This window comes from Podarcis erhardii (genome assembly GCF_964252035.2).
Source record: "Podarcis erhardii genome assembly, chromosome: 8".
NCBI lineage: Eukaryota > Metazoa > Chordata > Lepidosauria > Squamata > Lacertidae > Podarcis > Podarcis erhardii.
The window spans coordinates 17293380-17317635 of NC_138499.1; the positions used below are offsets into that span (position 1 = coordinate 17293380).

The following is a 24256-nucleotide window of genomic DNA, read 5'->3' on the forward strand; positions in this document are numbered from 1 at the left end:
AGCACTGGGTCATCAAATTGTCCAGATCTCCATCTTTCCATTTTCCTATAGATTGCTCAAACATAAAACCACAGGTGGTGGCTTTAAACAGCAAAAAATCTTTTGGCACCATGATCACATTTATTTCTTAATTTATTTATTGACAGCTTTGTTTGGCATTAGTGTGTCCAGTTTTTTGTTTTTTTCTGAGCAGCAGCAGCAATTTCAGGAGGTGTACTGCAGGAGGCCAAGTCCTCTTTGTCACCTGTCGACTCCTTGTAAAGCTGCCACTGGGTTTTACTTATCACAGAAGCCCATTTCAACATACAGTGGTACCTCGGGTTAAGAACTTAATTCGTTCTGGAGGTCCGTTCATAACCTGAAACTGTTCTTAACCTGAGGTACCACTTTAGCTAATGGGGCCTCCCGCTGCTGCCGTTCTGCCAGAGCACAATTTCTATTCTCATCCTAAAGCAAAGTTCTTAACCCGAGATACTATTTCTGGGTTAGCGGAGTCTGTAACCTGAAGCGTCTGTAACCCGAGGTACCACTGTACTGTATTTGAGGAGTGCCTATCAAGCTGCAGGTGAGGCACAAACAGGAGTTAACATGTGAGCCAGTCACTTTTTGTAGGGCAGCAGAAAGACAAGTAAACGAGGCAGCCTACTGGAGAACGCAGGAACTGGCGGCTCAGTGTGGAAAGTGAATGTTGGTCACCAGGACAAAAGGCAAACTAAAAAGAAAGCAGAATTATGAATTGCTGTTGTTCAGGCCCTGGAAGGCTGCATATGCCTTTAAGTCACATAGAAGGTAGAATTCCCCTAGGTATCGCTGCAGCACCGTAGCTGGAAAAGGCTTTGCATTTTCCTTTGCAACTTTTACACCCGAAGTGAACAGTGTGATGCAGCAGCAGGGAAAAAAAGCTAATGCTATTTTAATAAGAGTTGTTAAGACAGTGGAATGGTCTCCCTTCAGGAGGTTGTGGACTCTCCTTCCTTGGAGGTTTTTAGGCAGAGTTTGGATGGCCACCTGTCATGGATGCTCATCTGAGTTTCCTGCATTGCAGAGGGTTGGACTAGATGACCCTCGGGCTCCCTTCCAACTCTACAATTCCCTAATTCCTGTTATTTCTTAATAAAGATGTGCTTTGAGTCTTTCTGAGTAAAATACCAAACAGGACTCCTGTGCATCTCAAAAAAAAAAACTTGCACATGCTCAACACACACACATCAAATCCTCCAATATGCAAGAATGTTTTGCAAAATGCATTTCTTTTTCTTCCTTTTTTTTCGGAGAACAGTAACCAAACCAAGAAATACCATATACAGTACTGTACTAGAAACACACACAAACTAGAGCTCCTCCTCCCAGGTCAATATGTGCGCATGCGCCACACTCAAGCCGCTCGCCTTCCCCACTTCCCTCACACGCTGGCCTCGACGACGGCCCCGCCCCACTATCGGTCTCTCTACAAGCTTCCGCACCTCATTGGCCAACGTCAACCCTGCGACGGGCGCCTGCGCAAGCCTCGGCCTGTTAGCGCCGCGAGGTTCCTGCGCGCAGGCGCGCTGGGGCCCGCTCTCCCTCCCTCCCCGCCCTTCAATCTCTCTCTCTCGCTCTCTCCCCCCTCCCTCCATTTTTTTTTAACGGTAAACATCCTGCCGATTTTTAAACGCCTGGTTTGGGCGGCAGGAAGGGGTGCGGCCGCCATCTTGTTTGTTTGAGTGTCTCGCGGAAGGGGGGGTGAGGGGGAGACGCGAGGAAAGGGGCAGCGGCGGCGGCGGCGGGTGGCCACCCTCACCCCAGCGCTCATCCGTGGGGCCCGCTGCCCTCGGCGGCCGCGCAAAAATCGAGGTAAGGGCCCGGAGGCGGGCGGGGAGAGCCGTCAACCCTGCTGGGAACGGGGAAGAGGCCTAGGCTCGGGCCCAGGTAGGTGTCCGTGTGAGGAGAAACCGCTGCCGCTGAGGGAACCGCCTGGCTTAGCCGGGGAAGAGCCGCTGAGGGCCGAGAGGAGGGAGGCGCCCCCTTGGCTGCTTTTCGCCCTCCGCCTGACGGGGGAACAAGCCCGCCTTCGCCTCCGACGTCGCCGCAGCGTGTTCGGAGAGGCTCGGCAGAGAAGGAGGAAGCCTTTCCCCGCCTCTGCCCCGCGAGTCCCTCTCGCCCCGGGCTCGGCGCGCGCCTCGTTTCCTCCGCTTCCTCGAAGGCGGCAGGCGCCGTTGTTTCGAAGAAGAAGCCCCTCGCGCGGCGCAAACGGTTGCAAAAGGAGGTCTCGAGCCGCAGGAAATTGGGTTGTGTGGGTTGTTGTTTTTTTTTTGCTTCCCTGTGGTCTACTTAAAAGAAAAAGGGGAAAAAAGACTACTATCCAGTCGCTCCGCCTCCCCCCCCCATTGAAGATAGGACAAGACTCGCAACATACAGACGGATTGCTTGCAGATTTTGCCTGGACAAGTGTAAAGATATTTTGAAAGCGTTTATTATATATATGTAATAAACGGTTTCAAAATATCTATATATATAACTTTCTGTAGCTAGATGGCCATCTCAGCTTATAAAAAACCATATATGTGTTTGGGTAATAACTAAGTAACACTTACAGATAGGTAGCCGTGTTGGTCTGCCATAGTCAAAACAAAATAAAAAAATTCCTTCCAGTAGCACCTTAAAGACCAACTAAGTTAGTTCTTGGTATGAGCTTTCGTGTGCATGCACACTTCTTCAGATAGTAACACTTAGTTACTTATATAAGTAACTAAGTAACACTTAGTTACTTATACTAAGTAACGCTTCATTACTTAGACTGGCATATATGCAATTGTTTGCACGTAGTGATATCATATATCCCCTCCTTTTCCTCTTCATGTGCTTTTTTTTTTAAAAAAAATCATTTAAGTGAAAAATCGAAAGGCTGCAATCCAGTCCACGGTAAGAGTGAGCCCCATGCAACTCCGTTGAACACGTCTGAGTAAATAGGTATAGGGCTGTGCTGGAAACTTTTTGTTCATAATGGTGTTAACTTGTGTATGTTTTTAATTCTCCTCCTGCACTTTGCCCAGCATTGTAATATTATGATTCCTTTCATTGTAAAAAGGGGGGCAAAGATGGCCTCACGTAGTACATGTCCACAGCCTGAATTTACTGTTGGTGCTTAAGAGGGTGAGATATTGATGCCTAGGAAAAGAAGGACCGTGACAGCTGGAGGTTCTGCTATCAGGCAGCTCAGCTTCCTAAAATGTTTGGATTGTGTGGGAGCGATTGGGAGACAGACCAAGGCCATGGGAATCTCGTGTGTGTTTCCAGAGTTCAGTGATTTCCTCAGCTGGTATCCCATGGCAAGGCACAGTCATCTGTTAAGCTTGTAATTTCAGGATGAAGAGGATTCTTGCATATATGAATTTACAAAGAGACTGTCCAGGCAGTGTAGTGTATTGGCAAGTGTGTTAGATTGTGACCTGAGAGACCGGGGTTCAGATCCCCACGTGGCCATGAAGCTTGCTGGGTGATCTTGGGCCAGTCACCATCTCTTAGCCTAACCTACCTCCCAGGGTTGTTGTGAGGATGAAGTGGGGAGAACCAACAGTGTAAGAAACAGGGATATGAAAGCTAGGAGCTAAATGGCACCTTAAGTCTAGGTTATGGGCGCAACAACAGAATGTCTAGGCACACTTTTTTTCTAACAAGAATACAAAGCTGAAAATGAATGAACTGCAGCTAAAATATTCTGTTCATTTTTCACATGGTCTAGTCCTTCCTTTGGCCACCTACTAATATTCTTAAGAGGGTCTCTTTTCCAATCTTCAGAGAATAGTTGGAAGTGGGGAGGCAGAAAAACTTCCTCCTTTCCTTCCACTCTGCAGTTTTAATCTGAAATCTTAGTGCCCTCAGAGCTCAGAAACTGCTCACACTAATGAAATTCGCTTTTTGCAAAATACGCCTAGAACAGTGGGAGTTTCGAACACTGAGAACCATGTACACCACCTTGAGCTTCTTGGAAGATTAAGGTGGTATATAAATTAAACAAACTAACACACATTTCCCAATAAAGGAGAAGTGTTGACAAACATTCTTGGTCTCTGGCAGTGGAGAGAACTTGCATCTGGAAGGACAAGTAATGTCAAAGGTCATTTAAGTCAAATTCCTGTGGTGCCAGAATTTCAGGCTTGTTGGATGCTTTATTATTAGGATTACAGCAGGCTTGATAGTTTTCATCCCACTATTGCAGTGCCAGAGATCCATCCTCTTCCCATCTTGAAGACATGAAAGTAGGAGTTTATGGATAGCATTCACTGAAGCAGCAAAGCATGCCCAGCTGTGGATTTAGTAATCTTTTTCTGAAAAGTACCTAACATGATAGTAATTCTTATTGGGTCACAGAGGTGGAATAACTGTAAATCAGTGGCTGGCAACTATTATTTGAATGAAATTCTTAATTGCATGAGGTTTTTCCTAAGGGGAACACCTGATTTTTCTCAGCCAGAGGATATGTACTAGGGAGAAGATTGTGGTTGCTTTACTCCTAGTTTTATTGCTGTTCTGCACAATGCTGGCTTATCTCATTTGAACCCAAACTTTTGGTTTAGCTTTCTAGTCAAACACAAGTTATAATAAAGTTTGTCTGAGAGTTCACAGGATGTGGTTGGTTTCAGATAGCTAAACCATGAGCCTAGATTGAAATGACATACTAAACCAAACTATGGCTTCGCTCAGTGTAGTAGCAAAATGATAAGGAAAAGCAAAATGGCTTCAATCTCTCTTGGAGTTTGTTTATGCTAATAATTTCAGTATTCCTAAAGAGTAGTGTTTGTGTGTAGTTCATATAAACATATTATTGTTTTCTGGGTATAAAGCCTCTTGTGTTCCATTCACACTTCAATCAGTGTGTGGAGGGAGACAGAATCACACCCACCGATTTCCATCTATGTATGTTTAGTAGATTAGGATGGGCTTCATATATAGGCACAGCTGTACATGCAGTTGGAAACTACTAGTTTTCCTGATCCCAAGTACAAACCATACATAAAACATGTTTTCACCATGTGCTCACTATAGCAAGTGGAGAGCAGTCAGCTGATGAAGTGAGGGAGGATCAGTGGCTAAAATCTCACTCCCACACTTTGGTAGAATGTGTACAGAATATGAGAAAAGGGCTACAGTTATTGAGGGGAAAGTTTATACCTGGTTGTTGTTGAAAATTCTCTCTGCTGCTCCCAGTTGCTGGAAGGGAACAAGTCCTGGTGTTGATAGTGTTGCTATTGCTTTCACAGTAATAGGAGTTTGTCTATAATACGCAGTTAAGAGAAGTGGAGCAAGCAAGTGAAATCATAGCAATATTGGTATTTTGGGGGCTAGCAGATGCAGTTGCAGACTAGTTGCTGTAAATTGTTTGACTTCATGAAATGTGCATTGTATTTCAAGGCTTGCAGTTAAGTACATAGTTTGCAGAAGACTTTTGCAAAAGGGAGAATAATATGGACTCATACTGAAGCTTGCAAATGTATTTCTTCATACTGGGTTAGGGAAACAGTTCTGGGGGTTTAAACTACCGGTAATTAAGATTCTTGCTGTACTTGTTACCTGATTGTTGTTGTGCTACTGAAATGAAAGTAATATAATAACTGAAGCAGAAAAATCTCAATTCTGCTTTTTTTCTCTACAACTGAGAGGTTCCACGCATCTGGTATTTTAGCATAGTGCCTTGAAGTTTGTTTGTGGGGCATCACATGGCTTGTTTCATGAGGAAACAAGCTTAAGGAACTACTTGATGTGATGCAACTTGCTACCAGACAATCCTGTGCACAGTAGTGATCCAAACTCATGGTTGGTATATGGCAGTGTTGGCCAAACTTGGGTCTCCAGCTGTTTTGGGACTATAATTCCCATTATCCCTAACCATTGGTCCTGTTAGCTAGAGATGATGGGAGTTGTAGTCCAAAAACAGCTGGAGACCAAATTTTGGCTTGGTGTGTGGTGTTTCTAGAGAGCATGTTCCCAGGTGTCATGTCTGATAACCCTACTGTACAGAGTGGCCCTTATATAGGTAAATCCATGGCAGCTTTTGTTGCTAAACAGAAAACATCTATACCTCTACAAAATAACTTGCAAGAATTAATCTGTTTCCTTTTGGTTGCATAATATTTATTTACTTGTATTTCTTTACAGGTTGTGGCATAGACACTTGGCACAATGTTCTACGCTCACTTTGTTCTGAGCAAGCGAGGGCCGCTAGCCAAAATCTGGCTGGCGGCCCATTGGGATAAGAAGCTAACCAAAGCCCATGTGTTTGAATGCAATTTGGAGAGCAGTGTGGAAAGCATCATCTCGCCTAAGGTATTACAAAAGTAATAGCATTTTGTTTAGAGATAATAGGATTCTGTGTTTTTCATGTGCTATCAGAAGTGTTATAAAAATGTGCATTCATTCAGTTGCTGCTTCATTGAACTTGGCATTAACTGCTTTGCTATAGCAGACCAACATACACTTAGTCCAGTGTCTTGTTTCCAGTTGTAACCAGGCAGGTGCTTCTGGGCACTCAGTTTAGGGCATGAATGACATGTGTCATTCTCTTTTCATTTGCCCACAGCACCTGGCATTCAGAGGTATATTTGCTTCAACAAAGAGATATCATTTATCTATCCTGACTAGGAATTGTTGTAGACTTCCTATATGCAGAATGAGAAACTGATCCTACATGCAGGATGAAGTTTAGTTCATACTTGCTTTGAATCTCATCTTTGCTTGTGTTGCTTACTTTACTGTTGATGTTCTGTGTTCACAACCTACATTGCTTAAATTAACTGCCTACCAGGTACTATATTATCCAGGCAAGATGGCATCATGTAAAACTGCCTATTTTAGCTAATTATTCTCGTAATTCATTGTTCAGGTACTGATCCTCCTCTGGATGCTTCTGCAGCAAGTTTTTTTGTCAGTCTTTCTGAAATACATATTGCTAAAAATAGTAATAGAACTTCTTTGATATTAAAGCCACATAAATTTACAAGCCCAAGCTTGTGAATACCAGTTTAAGTAATTTGTGGTACATCAATAGTTGAATTGGTGAATGGGTAGAATTCATGCTCAGCCAGGTTACAGAAAGTAATCCCTACCTGCATGCTGGAAAATGATCATTAGTCATCATTGACACTGAGTGTGTGACTATTTGCATGTACAAACAAACAAAAATATTGGTGAAGTTTGTACTGAATTTCTAAGAGAAACATCATAACATGGTTTTGGAGATCCAGGAAGGATAGTCTTGCAAAGTACTTCTCAAAGTTATCAATATTTTTGACAGCAAAAAGAAGTTCCAACTTTTGTGCTTGAGGAGTTATCTTTCTCCAAAAAAAAAGTTTCTCCATCAGATATGATTGACTGCTGCATACTAACTATAAGTAAATTTTCAGGTGAAGATGGCTCTTCGGACTTCAGGACATCTTTTACTGGGAGTCGTTAGAATTTATCACAGGAAAGCTAAATATCTCCTTGCAGATTGTAATGAGGCATTCATTAAGATCAAGATGGCTTTCCGTCCAGGTATTTGCTGCATAATTGCTATTCACAAAGTTACTGCTCTTACATAAAGAGCAAATTGCTCTGGAATTTAGTACAGGCAATGACCGATTTTATGTGTGCTTCATATGTGCACGACTGCGCATTGTGGCGACCTTGAAGTGGCCAAAAAAGGGGATGGATCGGGCTTATGTGTGGTCTGCTGTCGTGCGTGATGACCTGGAGTGAAACCCCCACGCAAATTGGGGGTTGCCTGTATTACATCAACATTTGCTTGTTTTACACATTTTTCACTCTTTTCATAGCCTGTTTAAATTTGCCTTCCTGTGCATGCATAAGTAGGAGTAAGGCCTATTGAATATTGGAATATTTTATAAGTAGGATTGTTTCCTAAGTTATTACCCACTGAAATTCTCCAGAGGCATACTTGTTTAGGTGCTGTTCTTGTAGCTACAAATACGTTGCCACACAAATAACTCAGTGGGCTCATAGAGTTACAGGAGGTTTCATGTGGAACCTTTAAAGACTCAATAGTCTGTGAGCACATGATGCGTCACCGTAACAGAAAATACTACTTAAAGAGCAGGTTTTATTTCATTTGATGGAATAGTTCATTGGCTAAAAAGACTCCTGCCACAATAAATGCCATGTGCCAAGATGATTGTTTCTTGTTTAAAAGTATCACCTTATGAATTTTATAACGCTGCTTTTTCAGGTGTGGTTGATTTGCCGGAGGAAAATAGAGAAGCTGCATACAATGCTATCACCTTACCTGAAGAATTCCATGATTTTGACCAACCCTTGCCAGATTTAGAGTAAGCTGCTTTGTCTTCTGCTGTTTGCTAGAACTGCTATCCATGAGAATGTATGGTTGTTGATATTTTCTCATATTCCTCTAATTGCGTTATGTGTAAGCACTTGAACCCTGTAAGACACACAGATGACTCAGCTGAGACTGCTTTGGGGAAGGCTGACCACATGCCAAATTTTGTATGTTTGTACTACAGTGCATGTGGTTCATTTGTTTTTTAAATTGTATAGTTGGATAGCTACCACTTTTCTAAACCTGCTGTAATGATACAAACTATTGAATGCACAGTGCTTTTTGTACCCAGGCTACTTTCAGACTGCATCCTTGTAGCATTATTGTATATTCCTTACTTTATGGTGCCAATATTTTAACTAAATTCTTTCAAACATTTAAATAATTGTGTCTGAAGATACTTGTAACTACTGTTAAAAACATAAGTTGATCAGAAAAGTAAGTCTCTTTGTAGTATTAATTTGATAAACCTGATCTGTAATTATGCTTTACTACTTATTATTTGTGTTTGGAGATGGTTTCAAACTGAAGGTCTTTCTCATTTTTTTTGTTCTTTCAAAGTGATATTGATGTGGCTCAACAATTCAGTTTAAATCAAAGCAGAGTGGAAGAAATTACAATGAGGGAAGAAGTGGGAAACATCAGTATCCTTCAGGATAATGACTTTGGTAAAGTATAACTATAGTTCTTAAATGTATTTGTGCCAATTGCCCTACAGTTTTATATAAAGTTACCACAGAAGCAGTTAGTATAGTTTTGTGGTAGTTTGCTCGGCTCTGTCTTCCCTTAGTTAGAAAAAGGAAAGAAAATTTATTGACTATTTTAGACCAGTAGAGAAAGCTGACCAGGATTAGGCCTCATTGGAGTAAGTAGACGAAAGTAACTCAGAACAAAATGGCACCAAGAACGCAATGATCTTGGCAACAACTTAAACACATCCATACTGATTGTGATCATGGTAACTTAAAAAAGGCTTTTAAAAGCACATTTTGCAATGGCTTTAGCAACAAGCTGGAATATGATAATTAAGCCTCTGGAAACCAAAATGATTCAGTTTGGAATACACCTTGATGACATGGCTACCTGTGCCTCGGAGGTGCTTGGCATTGGCTTGCAAAAAAATGAAGAACTAGTGTTTCTCAGAAAAGAGAACAAGATTATAAAAGAAAAGCTTGAAGAAATGGAAAACAGAAGTAAGATGGAAAAACCCGCTTTTGCTTGATTCTGGAGTGAGCAGAAGATCATTCCCCTTCCATTTTGCTTCCATATTGCTGTTTGGTTGATTTCCATCATTTCTGATTTTGAAAGCTTGGCCATGAACATTGAGTCTCTCAGAGCACTTACTGCCAAACCGAAAGGTGCTTCTCCTTCCAGGGACATTCTTGAGATTTAGCAAAAAGGAAGAATTAACGTCAAAGCTTAGAAAAAATTAAAACCTGACAGATGACCATCCAATCTCTGCTTAAAAACCTCCAAGGAAGGAGAGTCTGCAACCTCCTGAAGAGGGAGTCCACTGCACTGTCAAACGACTCTTACTTTCAGAAAGTTCTTCCTGATGTTTAGTCAATCATTAGGAGTGTCAGTGTGAGGTGCCTGCATTATGCTGATGATACTTGGCTTTGTTTCTCCATAACATCTGAATCAGGAAAGGCCCTGCAGTCCCTCAGCCATTGCCTGGACATAGTGGTGAAATGGATGAGGAAAAACAAGCTAAGCTTGAATCCTGGTGAGATGGAGGCACTGAGCCTCCAGTGACAGCTGGTTCCAGGAGCACCCCCAAATTGCTAACCTCTTCAGTGGCTAGAAGTGCCTTTTACCAGCTGCAACTGATTTGACATTGCTGGACCACGAAAGCCTTGCCACAGTAGTTCATGTCTTGTGTTGGTTACTTCAAGACTGGATTATCCCACTTGATCCAGAAGCTGCAGTTGGTGCAGAATACTGCAGCACAATTGTTGACAGGAGTGAGGCCTTGCCAGCATATAACACCTGTGCTGAAGGAACTGCACTGCTGGGTCCAGTTTATGAGATTGCCTTACGCCACATGTGCCCACTTGATTGCTTTGATTGGTGGAATCGTCACTACTAAAAGTGCCACATAATACCCATTCCACATTTGTAAGAATGCTACCATTTACTGTGTCGGCACCTATACTTTGAAACTCCCTGCCTGTTGAGATCAAACAGGACGTCTGCGAAAAGCATCATTGATTAGACAAGTTCACCTAGATGTTTAGAAAGTTGAGGTGGTTTTTATCAGTTTTAGTATTTTAACTTTCATATATATATATATATATATATATATGGCGGTAAACAAACTGCTTTGAGGGGTTTTTTCTACAATCAAGTGGTCTATACATTTTATGAAATAAATAAATAAAATAAAACCACTAGCTTAAAAGTAGTATCCTTAAATGCAAAAGCCATGGGAGGCATTATTAAACCTAAAAGAATTACCGTCTATGTTAAGGACATGAGCCCACAAACTGTAATGTTGCAAAAGATACATAAATATTAAAAGCTCATTTCTGTTGCCATAAAGAATCCACTGACCAATTTCAACACCGTATTAAGAGTATTTATGCCATTCAGTAGCAGTAGGATTAAAATTAGAAGAAGAGGATTTTATAAATTGTAGTGTAATAATAAATGTATTACCAGTTGAGGTTCTTTTTCAATGTCACTTGCATTTATGATGACTGCTTTTATAACAGGTGATTTTGGAATGGATGATCGTGAAATGATGAGAGAAGATAGTGCATTTGCAGATGACATGTTGGATAGTACTAGTGCTTCCAACCTTCTGCTGGAGCCTGAGCAGAGCACCAGTCACCTTAATGAGAAATCTAATCACTTGGAGTATGAAGATCAGTACAAAGATGACAATTTTGGAGAGGGAAATGATGGTGGCATCCTGGGTATGTTGGTAATTCATATTTCACCCTACATAATTTAAGGGGTCCAACCTTGTGTGAATTTTGTTTTAAAGAGAATATAGTATATAAATCTTAAAGCTTGTTTGAACATCTTGGCAGCATCACTTACTTATCCAATCCCTGAGGTTCTGATTCACTGTTTTCAAAACATAGAACTCGTGTTTATGAGATAGGACCCTACGCCTAGTTGAGAAAATACTACTGTAGAAGACAGGCTAGCTACTGAGTGGGGTTATTGGACAGTGGCACCAGTAACGAATAGGAGCATGTTTTCTGGGTTGTATGGGGAACAACTGTCCTGATGTATCCTTCTATGTATTCTTTCTGTCTTAAAGTGCAAGGACATCCTCCCCCTTGCGTACATGCCATTCTTTCCTAGACGATATTAAAAATGGATGGCTGTGGTGAACAGGGAATTTGGTTTAAAATCCTGAAGATAAAGGATTCGGGTTATGTATGTCATCTTGGAATGGAATTCCACAGGTGGATTCTTCAGTCCTTGCAAGCTGCTCTTGTATCATAGGCTAGCTCATGATGTTTGCTGCCTTAAAAAGTGTCTTTGCCACCCCCACCCCCATTTATGATTTTTATAAAAGTTTTTCATAATACAGTTAAATATAGAAAACTACTGTAAATTTTAAAAGACAAACAGCTGCAAAAGGAAAAGAAAGAAAAAGGAAAGAGAGAGAGAAAGAGAGAGAGAGAGAGAGAAAGAAAGAAAGAAAGAAAGAAAGAAAGAAAGAAAGAGAAAAACAAGAACGTCTGATTTTCCATCTGCCAGTTACATAAAAAAAAGTTATTTAAGTCCAAATGTCAGTCATTTCCTTTTTCAACGAAAAGCCCAAATGATTTTTATTACTAATATCAGCTGTGTTTTTTCTTTAATGTCATCTTTACCTGTAGTAATACCCACCACTATGCCACATTTTGGTACATGGCATGCGCCTTCAATCTTAACTCTTTGAGTTGCCCTTTCAGATGACAAACTTCTCAGCAACAATGAAGGAGGCATATTTGATGACCCACCTGCTCTTTCAGAAAGTGGAGTAATGATGCCTGAGCAACCTCCACATGATGATATTGATGATGACGATAATGTCTCAAGTGAGTGTTTAAATTAGTGTTTTAAACCGAAAAAAATGGGCAGCACTTCATAGACCTTCTGTTGAACTCATCTAGTCTGTACATCTTGTATGTTAATAAGCATCTTGACAGTAACTGAGAAAGTACTTCTTGCTAATGAGGCTGGAAACTAAAAGGAAGGCATATTTTAAGGGAAGGAATAATCTCCACATGCAGCTGCTGGGTGACCTTGGGCTGGTCACACTTCTTTGAAGTCTCTCAGCCCCACTCACCTCACAGAGTGTTTGTTGTGGGGGAGGAAGGGAAAGGAGAATGTTAGCTGGCTTGAGACTCCTGAAGGGGAGTGATAAAGCGGGATATCAAAGCCAAACTCCTCCTCTTCTTCTTTTCTCTCCTCTCTCCCCTCACCCCCAGCAAACTGTGTCTAGTATTTCAAACCACTTTCTGAGGAACAATAATGCCAGAGGTCTATGGTCTATTGCCTTGTGTTCTGCTTATAGGCTTCCCAGCCTTTGGCCTGATCCAGCATGCCTTTTATTTCTTCTTTTTTAGTATTGCACTAATGCAATAAAGGGCAAGGGTGACGGTTTGAGTTCAAAAAATCTGCAAGTCAGCTCCGTTGCTTGACTTACTTGCCTTTTCCTTAATTTTAGGCCTCCTCCACACACACACACACACACACACACACACACACCAATTATCCTCTTCTAAGCACACTGTCTGAGTGTGTGGGAATGTGTTGAATGGATGGGCAGTGTGTGAAAATTGGAAATGGGTTGATTTGTGTGAACTTCCATGCTTTTAACCATTTATTAGGAAACTCAGTTTATCTCTTTGATTCGCAGTGGGTGGACCTGATAGTCCAGATTCAGTTGATCCGGTTGAACCATTGCCAACTATGACTGATCAGACAACACTGGTTCCAAATGAAGAAGAAGCTTTTGCTTTAGAGCCAATTGATATAACTGGTAAATACTGGATTCTATTTTCACTTTTGTACTAGAATAGCCTTGACTGAAGAATCTCCATGTTAGCCTTTTGTGTCAAAAAAAGGAGCCTTGTGGCATTTAAAAAATAATTTATTTTGATATAAACATGGTGGGTGCCTGGTTGACTTTACTGAGAGTGAAAAACCTGTTATTATTATTTTTAATTTCAAGTAACAAAACATACCATACCATGTTTTAATTAAACCTGCATACCCTGTGTATGTACATACATACAATTCACACAGGCAAACAAACAATACCAGTAGGTTGTGCTTGTTGACCTTGATAAAATACGTCCTTTTTAGTCAGTGGCCAGGATTATGCTGATACTCAGTCCCTGGTGCATATGGTATTAACTGCAAGTGATATCTTAATACTATTTAGCGCTGACAAGTCTTAAGAGAAATCTTTTTTTTTTTTAAAAAAAAAAATGTTTTATACCTGAGCAGCACAGTACTTGTAAATAATCCTAAAGTTGTTAATGGTGTGACCTGATTCTAAGTATGACTATTTTTGCCGATTGAGTGGTGTTAACACATTACTTTTTTCTTGACCAGTTAAAGAAACAAAGGCAAAAAGAAAGAGAAAGCTGATTGTGGACAGTGTAAAAGAACTGGACAGCAAAACTATAAGAGCCCAACTCAGTGACTACTCTGATATTGTCACTACACTGGATTTGGCACCTCCTACTAAGAAGTTAATGATGTGGAAAGAGACTGGGGGTGTTGAAAAACTTTTCTCTCTTCCTGCTCAGCCTCTGTGGAATAACAGACTGTTGAAGGTAAACCAAACTTAGGGAAATTTATTTTAAAATAACAAGTAAAAATAAAGGGACGCCTGACATTTAAGTCCAGTCACAAACGACTCTGGGGTTGCGGTGCTCATCTCTTTACAGGTGTTTGTCTGCTTCTGCAGACAGTTATTGCAGGTCATGTGGCCAGCATGACTCAGCTGCTTCTGGCAAAGTCAGAGCAGCACACAGAAATGCTGTTTACCTTCCTGCTGGAGCGGTACCTATTTATCTACTTGCACTGGTGTGCTTTCAAACTGCTAGGTTGGCAGGAGCAGGGACAGAGCAACGGGAACTCACCCTGCCGCGGGGCCTCGAACCGCCAACCTTCCAATCGGCAAGCCCAAGTGGCACAGTGGTTTAACCACAGCGCCACCCGCGTCCCTAAAAATAACAGTTATCTTAAGCTAAATACATCATAGCATATCATACATTGCAAATGGCAAGTTCATAAAAATTCTTTTTTTATTTAACTGTATATGTGCGTGCTTGCCATTTTGCTTAAAATCATTTTCATAAAATTTTGTATCTGGTCTTAATACTAAATTACCTGAAGTGGCTTGGCTGCAAAGGATATTCAAAGTGCTGCTGTTCCACATGTAAGACTTACCTTTCTTTGTTTTGCTTGTAGCTTTTCACTCGCTGTCTTACACCTCTTGTACCAGAAGATCTTAGAAAGAGGAGGAAAGGTGGGGAAGCTGATAACTTGGATGAGTTCCTGAAAGACTTTGAGAATCCAGAAGTGCCCAGAGAGGAACCGCAGCGCAGTGTTATTGGTTTGTGCTTCCTTAATGGCATCCTTTCTGACCTGTAGAAACTTATTTAACTACGTCTAAAAACTTACCATATTTTTCCTTCTATAACACGCAGATTTATTCTCCTAAAAAGGAAGGGGAAATGTCTGTGCGTGTTATTGAGCGAATGTGTGGTCCCTGGAGCCAAATGGCGCGAGGGGAGGCAAAAAAAATCAGGCAAAAATCAAATCGCGCGTCTCGGAGAAGGGAAACCTGAAAAGAGGAAGCGGCTGCTTTCCTGCATTCTGCCTCAGGGTCTTACTGCCCACCCACCTCTGTTTCCTTGCTGTGTTTGCTCAAACAGAACAAAGAGCAGGGAAAGCCCCTCCCCTCCAGGCAAGCAGAGGGGAAAGCAGAGTCGTCTCTGTGCTCCGTGCTGCTGAAAACATGCAGGAGGGAGAGAGAGAGCTGGCTGGCTGGCTTGGGTGGGTAGGTGAGGGAAAACTTTTGCCTTCCTTTCTTCCCTCCCGTTATACCCCTCTCCTGCATTCTTAGCCAGCTGCTTCTCTGCACACCCCTCTCGTGCTCCTTGTCCGTTCTGTGTTTTTCCTTCCCTCCCCACTTAAAATGTGGTTAAAAAGCATGGATCCACATGGATCCTCAGGATCTTTGCATTGGGTCACCCCAAATTCACCATCAGATCACATAGCATGTCCATGGCTACAGCCTGCCCCCCCAAAATCACGCACCCACTGTTGCCTGGGGCTGCAATGGTGCAAAAACGTGGTTACAAAGCATGGATCCACAGGGATTCTCAAGATTTTTGCATTGGGTCACCCCAAATTCACCATCAGATCACATGTCTGTGGCCACAGCATGAAGCACAAAAATGATACATCCACTGTTTCATTCAGAATGTTTTTTCCCTTGTTTTCCTCCTCTAAAAACGATGTGCGTGTTATGGTCAGGTGCGTGTTATAGAGCGAAAAATACGGTAAATAATCTTAGTGCTCAATGCTTGTAGCTGCTTTAGTGTATTGGGATCATCTAAGTTTAGAGCAAATCTAGTCATAAACAGGAAAATGTTGAGTATTAGTATTCTCTCCCCCCCCAATAGAGTACATTAATCTGCAACACTCATGCTTAAAAAGTAAAATAAAAATAGAAAGGGCTACAAACTCCTAAATAACTTTTGAGTAAGGTAGTCATTTATCATTACTTCTATGCAATAGATGAACCCATCTTGGAAGAGCCAAGTCGTCTTCAGGAGTCCATCGTGGAAGGCAGCAGGACCAACTTGGATGAATCAGTCATGCCACCACCCCCACCTCAGACAGGTGTAAAGCGAAAGGTTGCACAAGTGGAACCAGAGCCTGTGCTACCCGTGAGTGACAATGTCCTTTTCTGCTTGCTGTTGACTCCCCAACGTTGTGCATAATTATACTGTGAGGCGAGTCTCACTTTTAGGTTTTACTAGAACATAGGGAAGAAAATGACCTGTAAACTGTGCAAGGCTCGATGTGTTGAGGGCATTCAGAAGTAGAACCATGACTCTCATGTGGAATGTTATAGGAAATAAGTGTAAATTCAAAGTCTATGCTATGCTTCGCAGTATTTCAAACAATCTTCTCTGAATACTGCAGCAACCTGGGAGTAGCACTATCCTAATGCCCTCTGGAGCAGTTTTTGAAGATGAGCCGTAGGGAGGGCTACAGGAGAGAAGAGAGGAGGAAGGAAGTTGTGTTGTAGAAGCAGAAGTCTGCTGCATCAGTGGAACAATAGTGTTGGATACTCCTCTTTTATAACTTGTTCTGCATTTGTAAGAACATTTATTGTGGCAGCATCTACACTTTGGAACGTGCTCCCTATTTAGATCACGCAGGTGCCTTTACTGTACTCTTTTAGGCACTTGCTGAAAACATTTATGTTCCAGATGCGTAGTAAGTTGATTGTATCCTTAGTTTTTTAACTTGTGTATGTTTTAAAATACAGTTGTAAATTTGTCTTGGTTTTCTTGTTTTACAGTCTTTTAAACCGCTTTGAGGTGGTTTTTTTTAAAAAAAAACAACCCACAATCTAGTGATGTATACATTTTATGAAATAATAAATAAAATGGCTAGCTTAAAAGTAGTAACCTTAAATGTAAAAGGCTTGGGAGCATTATTAAACTTAAAAAATTACCACCTATGAGTCCATAAGCTGTAATGTTGCAAGAAATACATAAATATTAAAAGTTTACTCCTTTTGCTGTAAAGAAGGAAGCTTTCTGCACCAACTGATTTCAATACCATATTAAGAGTATGTCATTCAGTAGCAGTATGACTACCATTGGAAGTGGAGTATTTCATATGATATATGTAAATAAATGATAACAAATTTGACCATTGAGGAAAGATGTGAGCGAGAGTCATTGAAGAGATTTTAACAGAATGTGGATGCATTTATGCTTAATGATTATACAAAGCATTTGAAAGTTTTTCATTATGATATTATGTACTCAATAGTTATACAGTTACCTAGTTTCAGTTGTTATAACTTGAATGTTTCTCTCCTTAGTCTCAACCATTGCAACCGATAGAAATGCCCCCAGTGGAACTGCCTCCAGAAGAGACTCAAAACATCTGCCAGCTAATTCCAGAGCTAGAGCTCTTGCCTGAAAAGGAAAAAGAAAAGGAAAAGGAAAAGGAGGAAGAGGAGGAGGAAGAGGTAGGTACTGAGTTGTTATAACAGGGGTGCAACACTGGAGTTTCTATTGGCCGAGTTAATTCAATGGCCTTTAGAATTTAAATACATTTGTATGCTTGGATTTTTCCTACTTTGCCCCCAAAAAGGATTACATTTACTACTTTGTATATCTTCATTGCAGGGACGCGGGTGGCTCTGTGGTCTAAACCACAGAGCCTAGGGCTTGCCGATCAGAAGGTCGGCAATTTGAATCCCCACGATGGGGTGAGCTCCCATTGCTTGGTCCCTGCTCCTGCCCAATTAGCAGTTAAAAAGCACGTCAAAGTGCAAGTAGATAAATAGGTACCACTCCGGCGGGAAGGTAATCAGCGTTTCCGTGTGCTGCTCTGGTTCGCCAGAAGCAGCTTAGTCATGTTGGCCACATGACCCAGAAGCTGTACGCCGGCTCCCTCGGCCAATAAAGCGAGATGAACACTGCAACCCCAGAGTCGGCCACGACTGGACCTAATGGTCAGGGGTCCCTTTACCTTTACTATAGCTTCATTGCAGAATTAAGCAGGCAGAAACAGGATTTTGCATATTTCTTTACCTGGATCTCTTATTACTTGTTGCTTCTACAGATACAGAAAAATGCTGAAGCTTTACAATCATGTGTTTGGCTGCATTTGTATGCATGAGCTGATGATCTCTCAGCTGGGTTTGAGTAACTGTTGTTTCTCGTTCTAAATGGTATATTTGAACCCATTTAAGTCCCTTGTCAACCACTAATTTTGCTGGAAGGCCAGGATCTTCCTTGTGTCTCTTCTACCTCTCCCCCTCATGTAAATTTGCATCTAGTGATATGTTTGAGGAACATGAAACAGGAAGAGGTATAGAATCATAGAACTCTACTTGGAAGGGACCCTGAGAGTCATCTAGTCCAACCTCCTGCAATGTTTCTCATACCTCTGGGCTTGCAGCTGCCAGGCCAGTTAGTAAGTTAAAATGTGGGCAGACATTTAAACAATTTGTTCTATAGAAAGCTTGTGATGATGATGATGATGATAATTTATTTATTTATTTATTTATTCATTTATTTATACATACCCCACCCATCTGGCTGGGTTTCCCCAGCCACTCTGGGCAGCTTCCAACAAAAGTTTAAAAATACATTAAAACATCAGTCATTAAAAACTTCCGTAAACAGGGCTAAACAGTAGTAGTCTGCAGTCCCATGATTAGTGAGAGTAAGTTCTATTGAGCTCAGTGGATTTACTTCTCAGTAGAGTAGATTGTGCTGCTAATAGGACACTTGAAAAACTCATCAGGTAGACACACCAAGGAAATTTCTTGTTGTTTAAAAATAATAGAGAAGTAGAAATTAGAAACTATGTAAATAGTTTTACATAGAAAAGTTGAAAGAGTAGGTATGACCACTATTCAGAAACATCACAAACCCTATCATTTTTTTCTGTAAAAGTTACATTTGTTCCTTTGAGCAGTTCTTTATTTAATTTTAGCAGTGGTACAAATTATTAATAAACCATTCTGAAACAGAAGGTACAAAAAATCTGGTATATGAACATTTTGCAGTTATTGACTGAATTCAAATAAGCCTCTTAATCATTTTCCTTAACAATATTTATATGATAGCATGGTAAAAATACTTTAAGATCTTAGGATTTATAGTTGTGTGTACTTCATCATTGCCTAAAATGAAAAGAAACATGAAGTTCTTGTAATGATTTTCAGAGAGATTTTCAAATGTACTTCAATCAAACTAGTTATGGAGACAGATCTTTTGTACATGGTCTTAGCATGACATTCCTGTAAAGATGAACTAGATATCAGAATTGCTTTTAGCATATGTATTGCATAGAACTAGGTATATCCCAATTACATCTTACAAAAGTGTTGGCACAGATTGAATGAACTGATGAGTAAAGACTGCTCAGGATTAGGAATGTTGTCCCTTAGCTTTTAAAGGGAGGAAGGCACTTGTATGCAATGCAATTCACTTGTAGATGGGTGCAGCATCATATCATAAGTTGCTCACTGTACTCTTGTTTATCCTAAATCTACAGGCAGTGAATTTTATTCTGCTGTTGTACGGTTCATGCATGTAACCATAATCTATTATGGTTTCTTCATGTGCCCTTTCTTTTGTGCCCTGAGCTTTAAAGTCAAGTCAATCTGGCCTTTTAGAATAGCAGAAAAGCATCATTTTAACGGACTATCTAGCCCTATCTAAAATGTGATTGGTTGCAGGAGGAAGATGGTACAGGTGGTGACCAGGATCAAGAGGAAAGACGGTGGAACAAAAGAACTCAACAAATGCTTCATGGTCTTCAGGTATGAAATGGTTTCAGTAGTAAATGAAGAGTTCTGAGCGTGGCTTTTTTAACAGACAGTACATATCTGAGCCTCCCCACACAGTCAAGCCAGGAAGCTGACGTGTAGGACACAAATGCAACAAGCTCTTCCCATAATTGCTGTCTAATAGCTGGTGTTGTAGGAAACTTAGTATGCAGTGGGGATCCCGTGACTTACAGATTTTAGGATCTAGCAATTCAAACTCTCTGTGCTCTTTTCTAAAACCCAAAGATTCCCTAATAAGCAGGGAATTGTTCCACTCCACATATAGTAAAGCCTCTACATAATTTGAAGCTCATGCTAATTATGCTGACATATCTGTGTTAGTATGCACTCATGTACAGGGTGGAAGTAGCACTTTCACATTCAGATACTTTTTCTGTTTTACTATTAAATATTTTATAATCTCGCCCTTGGCTGCTTGGGTTTTTGCTTGATCAGGTTTTGGTTCTGTACTTATTGGGTGGGGTCCACACATCTTGACTGGCTATGATAGCCGGAGATTGCATCTCTGCATCAGTCTTCATCTGAGGTAGAGGGGCGGGGTCTTGGCTGTTACATGTGCCCAGTTTTGACTGCTGTGGCATATCTTCGCCCTCATCCCTTCCTTCAAGCTGGAGGTGTTGGTGGTATTGCATTTGCTAAATTGGGAGAGGCTCAGAAAGCAGCAAAATTTTTACTTTTGCTTTCTAAGATTAAATACATGGTTAGGAAGAGTCTCTAGCATTTTCAGGCTTCAGAGAATGACACATGGTCTTAGAAGAATAAGATATGTGCTTGCCAGTGATGTTCTAGTAGGTTCAATTGTGGTCCAGTAGTAAATGTTTAGATTAAGCTCAGAAGTAATTATAACGCTGTTTTCTGTTTTCAGAGAGCTCTTGCCAAGACTGGAGCAGAATCCATCAGTTTGCTTGAGCTGTGTAGGAATACAAACCGCAAACAAGCGGCAGCAAAATTCTACAGTTTCTTGGTACTAAAAAAGCAGCAAGCTATTGAGCTGACACAGGAAGAACCGTATAGTGACATCATTGCTACTCCTGGTCCCAGATTCCATATTATTTGAATGTTTTATTTGGCTTGCTGTATAGTTAGCATCATTAGTACTTACACATTGCCCAATGTGTAGGGCCTACAAAAGAAGAAAACTAGAGTCCATTGTCCTGTACAGTCATTTACTTTTGTGTTTTGTGTTTTTTTTCTATTACATTTTACCACTTTTGCATTTCTAGTAACTTCTGCACTGGGTGACTTGAGTTCCAGTTGCAGAGATGAGAGAAAGTGACTCAAGGACCTAATAAAGAGTGTTTCTAAAACAAATCAAAACAGATGTGTGCAATATTGGTGCATGTAACTATGACTAATACATTGTTTTACAATTATCTGCTTAGTAAGCTAGAATGCTACTCCAGAAGACCCAAAATGGCCAACCCTATTGTCTCATTACAGGTTTTTGCCAAACATGCTTAAAATGTGGTCTCTTTTCCTCATGGTAGTGAATTCTTCCTGCCCCACATTTCTTTCAGTGTTTTGTTATCATCTTCCTACTTCTGATGGTGTTCTTGGAGCTGCCAATATGAATGTTAGTGCCTGGCAGGAGTATTTGCTGTGCCATGGTATCTTTAGAATAGAGTTTAAGCAGCTCCGGGGCTAAATGTAAATGGGTGTCCTTGAAAAATATTATTTAAGTGCAAGACACAATACATTTCTGGCATTGGATTTTACATTCCATCTCAGTGTGGTCCATTTCTGATAGCTAGCTGCAAGGATAGGGTAGTTCTGCTGTAAAGCACCAACTGCAATAAAGGGTTTTGTTTTTTTACTTGTTGGTTTGAAAATTATTGAGAATTTTAAAGGCTTTTGAGAAATGCCATAATTCTGAATTACAGGCAATTTAATTTAGGTATGCTGGTAGCTAGAAGGGTCTCAGTTTGAGCATGCTACTTTTATTTTTCCTTTTCCTTTTTTGTTTCCTTTTCTTTTTACAAATGTGGCACACCACTGACCCTGAAACAACAGCAAGCTACATATGTATATTTTAGAGGCAGGAGAAACTTGCATTTATTGAACATAATCTTGTTGTGTAATAAGTATTAATAGATCTCCAGTGACCTTTACAGTTTTTGTAACAGTGTATTTCACAATAATGCACACTCCTGGAATACTGAGCGGATTTACAAATAAACTCTGATTTGATTTTACTACTTATTATCAGGACCAGGCCATACCAGAAATCATGTGACTATGTTGATGGAGACATCAACATTTTTTTTAAGGTGGGGCAAAATTACTAAAGTTCCTGACTTTAAATGTTGGCACTTTTGTGAAATGATTCTCTTCTGGAACTAAGATTTCAGTGTATACCCAAGTGTAAAATTATGTGAATGTTTAAAAATTTGCAACATGTTTTCATAATCCTTGAGAAAGTTAACTATATAAAATAGTTACTGCAGCTTTATTTTTGACATGATGTGCCTGTACAACCATGGTTTCCCCCCTTTGTACAAAGAGACATTGTAGATAACTTGAATGTTTAATTATAGAGGTCATTAGTTTCTTGTTAAACTTTGTTAGTCTGTTTTTGTTGCTTTTCAAGGTTAATATTCTTGAAAATAGTTGCTGTTATGTATAACTTTTCTAATAAAAGTTGTGTTATAAGCTATTGCATACTGATGCCCTTTCTCTGTGTCGATTGTATTTCTGGCTTCAGAGATGTCTTCCGATCTGCATGACAAAGCAGCCCTCCAGATCCCTGTTTTCCCCATCCTGTTGCAGCCTTCTGTGAGCTATTCCACACTGCTGAAGGTTGAATGGACCATCAGGGTCAGCTTTTTGGGGATGTTGGAGTTTGAAGCTAGACTGGTCCCAACCCAATGTGTCTATTGTGTGCTGTGCCCCTATTCTGGGTTCCAGCCAGCCATGCTCATTTCCAATATACTCTATTCCCCTAGTTTTCTGTTTGTCTCCCCACCCCAAAATCAGTCAGCAATCTTGAGTCGAAACAAAATTTAAAAATTCCTTCCAGTAGCACCTTAGAGACCAACTAAACTTGTTGGTATGAGCTGTCATGTGCATGCACACAAAATACCAATAACAAACTTAGTTGGTCTCTAAGGTGCTACTGGAAGGATTTTTAAAATTTTGTTTCGACTATGGCAGACCAATATGGCCACCTACCTGAATCTGAGTTGAGCGAGTCATCGTCCTAAATAAGTTTTATTTCTTTATTGTGCTCATCTCTCCCCCCCCCCCCCCCGCTAGTTCATTTGTACCTTTGCAACCTGCTGATACCTCCCTGTTGTGTGTGATGTTGTGATGACATTTTGGCTGCATAAGATCAGGGCTTTGCTGCATCAGACTAAAACACTCCCCCATGACCCAACCAGGTGTCTCTGTGAAGCCCGCAGACAGTGAATGAATGTAAGAGCCTTTGGGTGTGGTATCCAGCCTGCACCAGCAGGGTTTCACCAGCTCAGTGGGTCCTCCCCATGTGCACACACCTCCCAAATCTGCTTTGGAGGGTCCCTCCAAATCTCTGGAGCTGATTTCGAGGGCACACAAAGGCCCTGAGGACAGGAGAGGAAGAGGAGGTTCTGCATGCACAAAAAGTCCGTTGTGCCATCAGTTGCCCCATTGGATCTGAACCAATGTGCTGCTAACTGCCAATTGAAAGGGGAGCATTGCCAGGAAGGGGGCCATAGCCAAACAGCAAAGAAGAAATGCATCCAAACCCAACAAACAAATTGGGAGTGTTGATAAGTAAAAAAAACTTTTCCTTTTAAGGGGTACCCAAGAGCCCATATAGAGTCCTTTTGCAGGTTTTCCTATCAGTAGGAGAAAACAACCAACCAACCAACCAGAGAATATATAGAAGCAAAGCAGCTACTAAGACTGATCTTTATTGACTGTTGCAACAGGGTGTTCCCCCACCCGCAGGAGAGAGGAGGAGGACCCAGAACAAAGGTGTGCCCGCCCTTATATAGACATTTTAAATTGCCCGCCCTGGAGTCCAAGACCACCTCCAGAAACATCATACATATATCACAGGAAGAAAAAATTACCCACTTTCCTCATGCCGTGGATAATTTTACAAACCTCAATTATATACGTACCGCCACTCCTCTTAACTGCAGGTTTTTCTAAACTAAAATGCTCAAATGATATAAATTTTAATCATCATCTTTCCTTACAGGGCAAAATGCTGCAGCCTGATCATTTTTGCATGCCCCACCTTTTGTACCTTTTCTGGATGTTAAGAGATATATTTATGAGCCTTAAAAATATGCATCCTGGGCTCCATATGAGCAAAGCATCTTGAATATCAAACTATTTCTGAAGTTCATGCTCTAAGTGCTGATGCTTATGTCACTGTCCCCACACGA

The 24256-nt window shown here is 40.9% G+C and overlaps 2 protein-coding genes across 2 annotated transcripts in view; one reads left to right on the forward strand and one right to left on the reverse strand.

The window, feature by feature from the left end:
- Nucleotides 1-24256, reverse strand: part of AARD (alanine and arginine rich domain containing protein) — a 603924-nt gene that overhangs the window by 13417 nt on the left and 566251 nt on the right. The window lies entirely within an intron of this gene.
- On the forward strand, nucleotides 1672-22536 carry RAD21 (RAD21 cohesin complex component). The gene is made up of 14 exons (XM_081874325.1): nucleotides 1672-1833; nucleotides 6136-6303; nucleotides 7380-7509; nucleotides 8201-8300; nucleotides 8870-8976; nucleotides 11023-11226; nucleotides 12223-12348; nucleotides 13173-13295; nucleotides 13874-14097; nucleotides 14738-14882; nucleotides 16073-16224; nucleotides 17397-17546; nucleotides 19773-19856; nucleotides 20749-22536. The coding sequence occupies exons 2-14, from the start codon at nucleotides 6160-6162 to the stop codon at nucleotides 20938-20940; spliced, it is 1881 nt and encodes a 626-aa protein (XP_081730451.1). The 5' UTR covers nucleotides 1672-1833; nucleotides 6136-6159; the 3' UTR covers nucleotides 20941-22536.

What these genes read in the sequence shown, in the direction of transcription:
- RAD21 (XM_081874325.1), top strand. Translation starts at nt 6,160, where the DNA reads ATGTTCTACGCTCACTTTGTTCTGAGCAAGCGAGGGCCGCTAGCCAAA. An exon ending in TGATGACGATAATGTCTCAA is followed by an intron (nt 12,349 to 13,172) that starts GTGAGTGTTTAA and finishes TTTGATTCGCAG; the next exon opens with TGGGTGGACCTGATAGTCCA. An exon ending in ACCGCAGCGCAGTGTTATTG is followed by an intron (nt 14,883 to 16,072) that starts GTTTGTGCTTCC and finishes TCTATGCAATAG; the next exon opens with ATGAACCCATCTTGGAAGAG.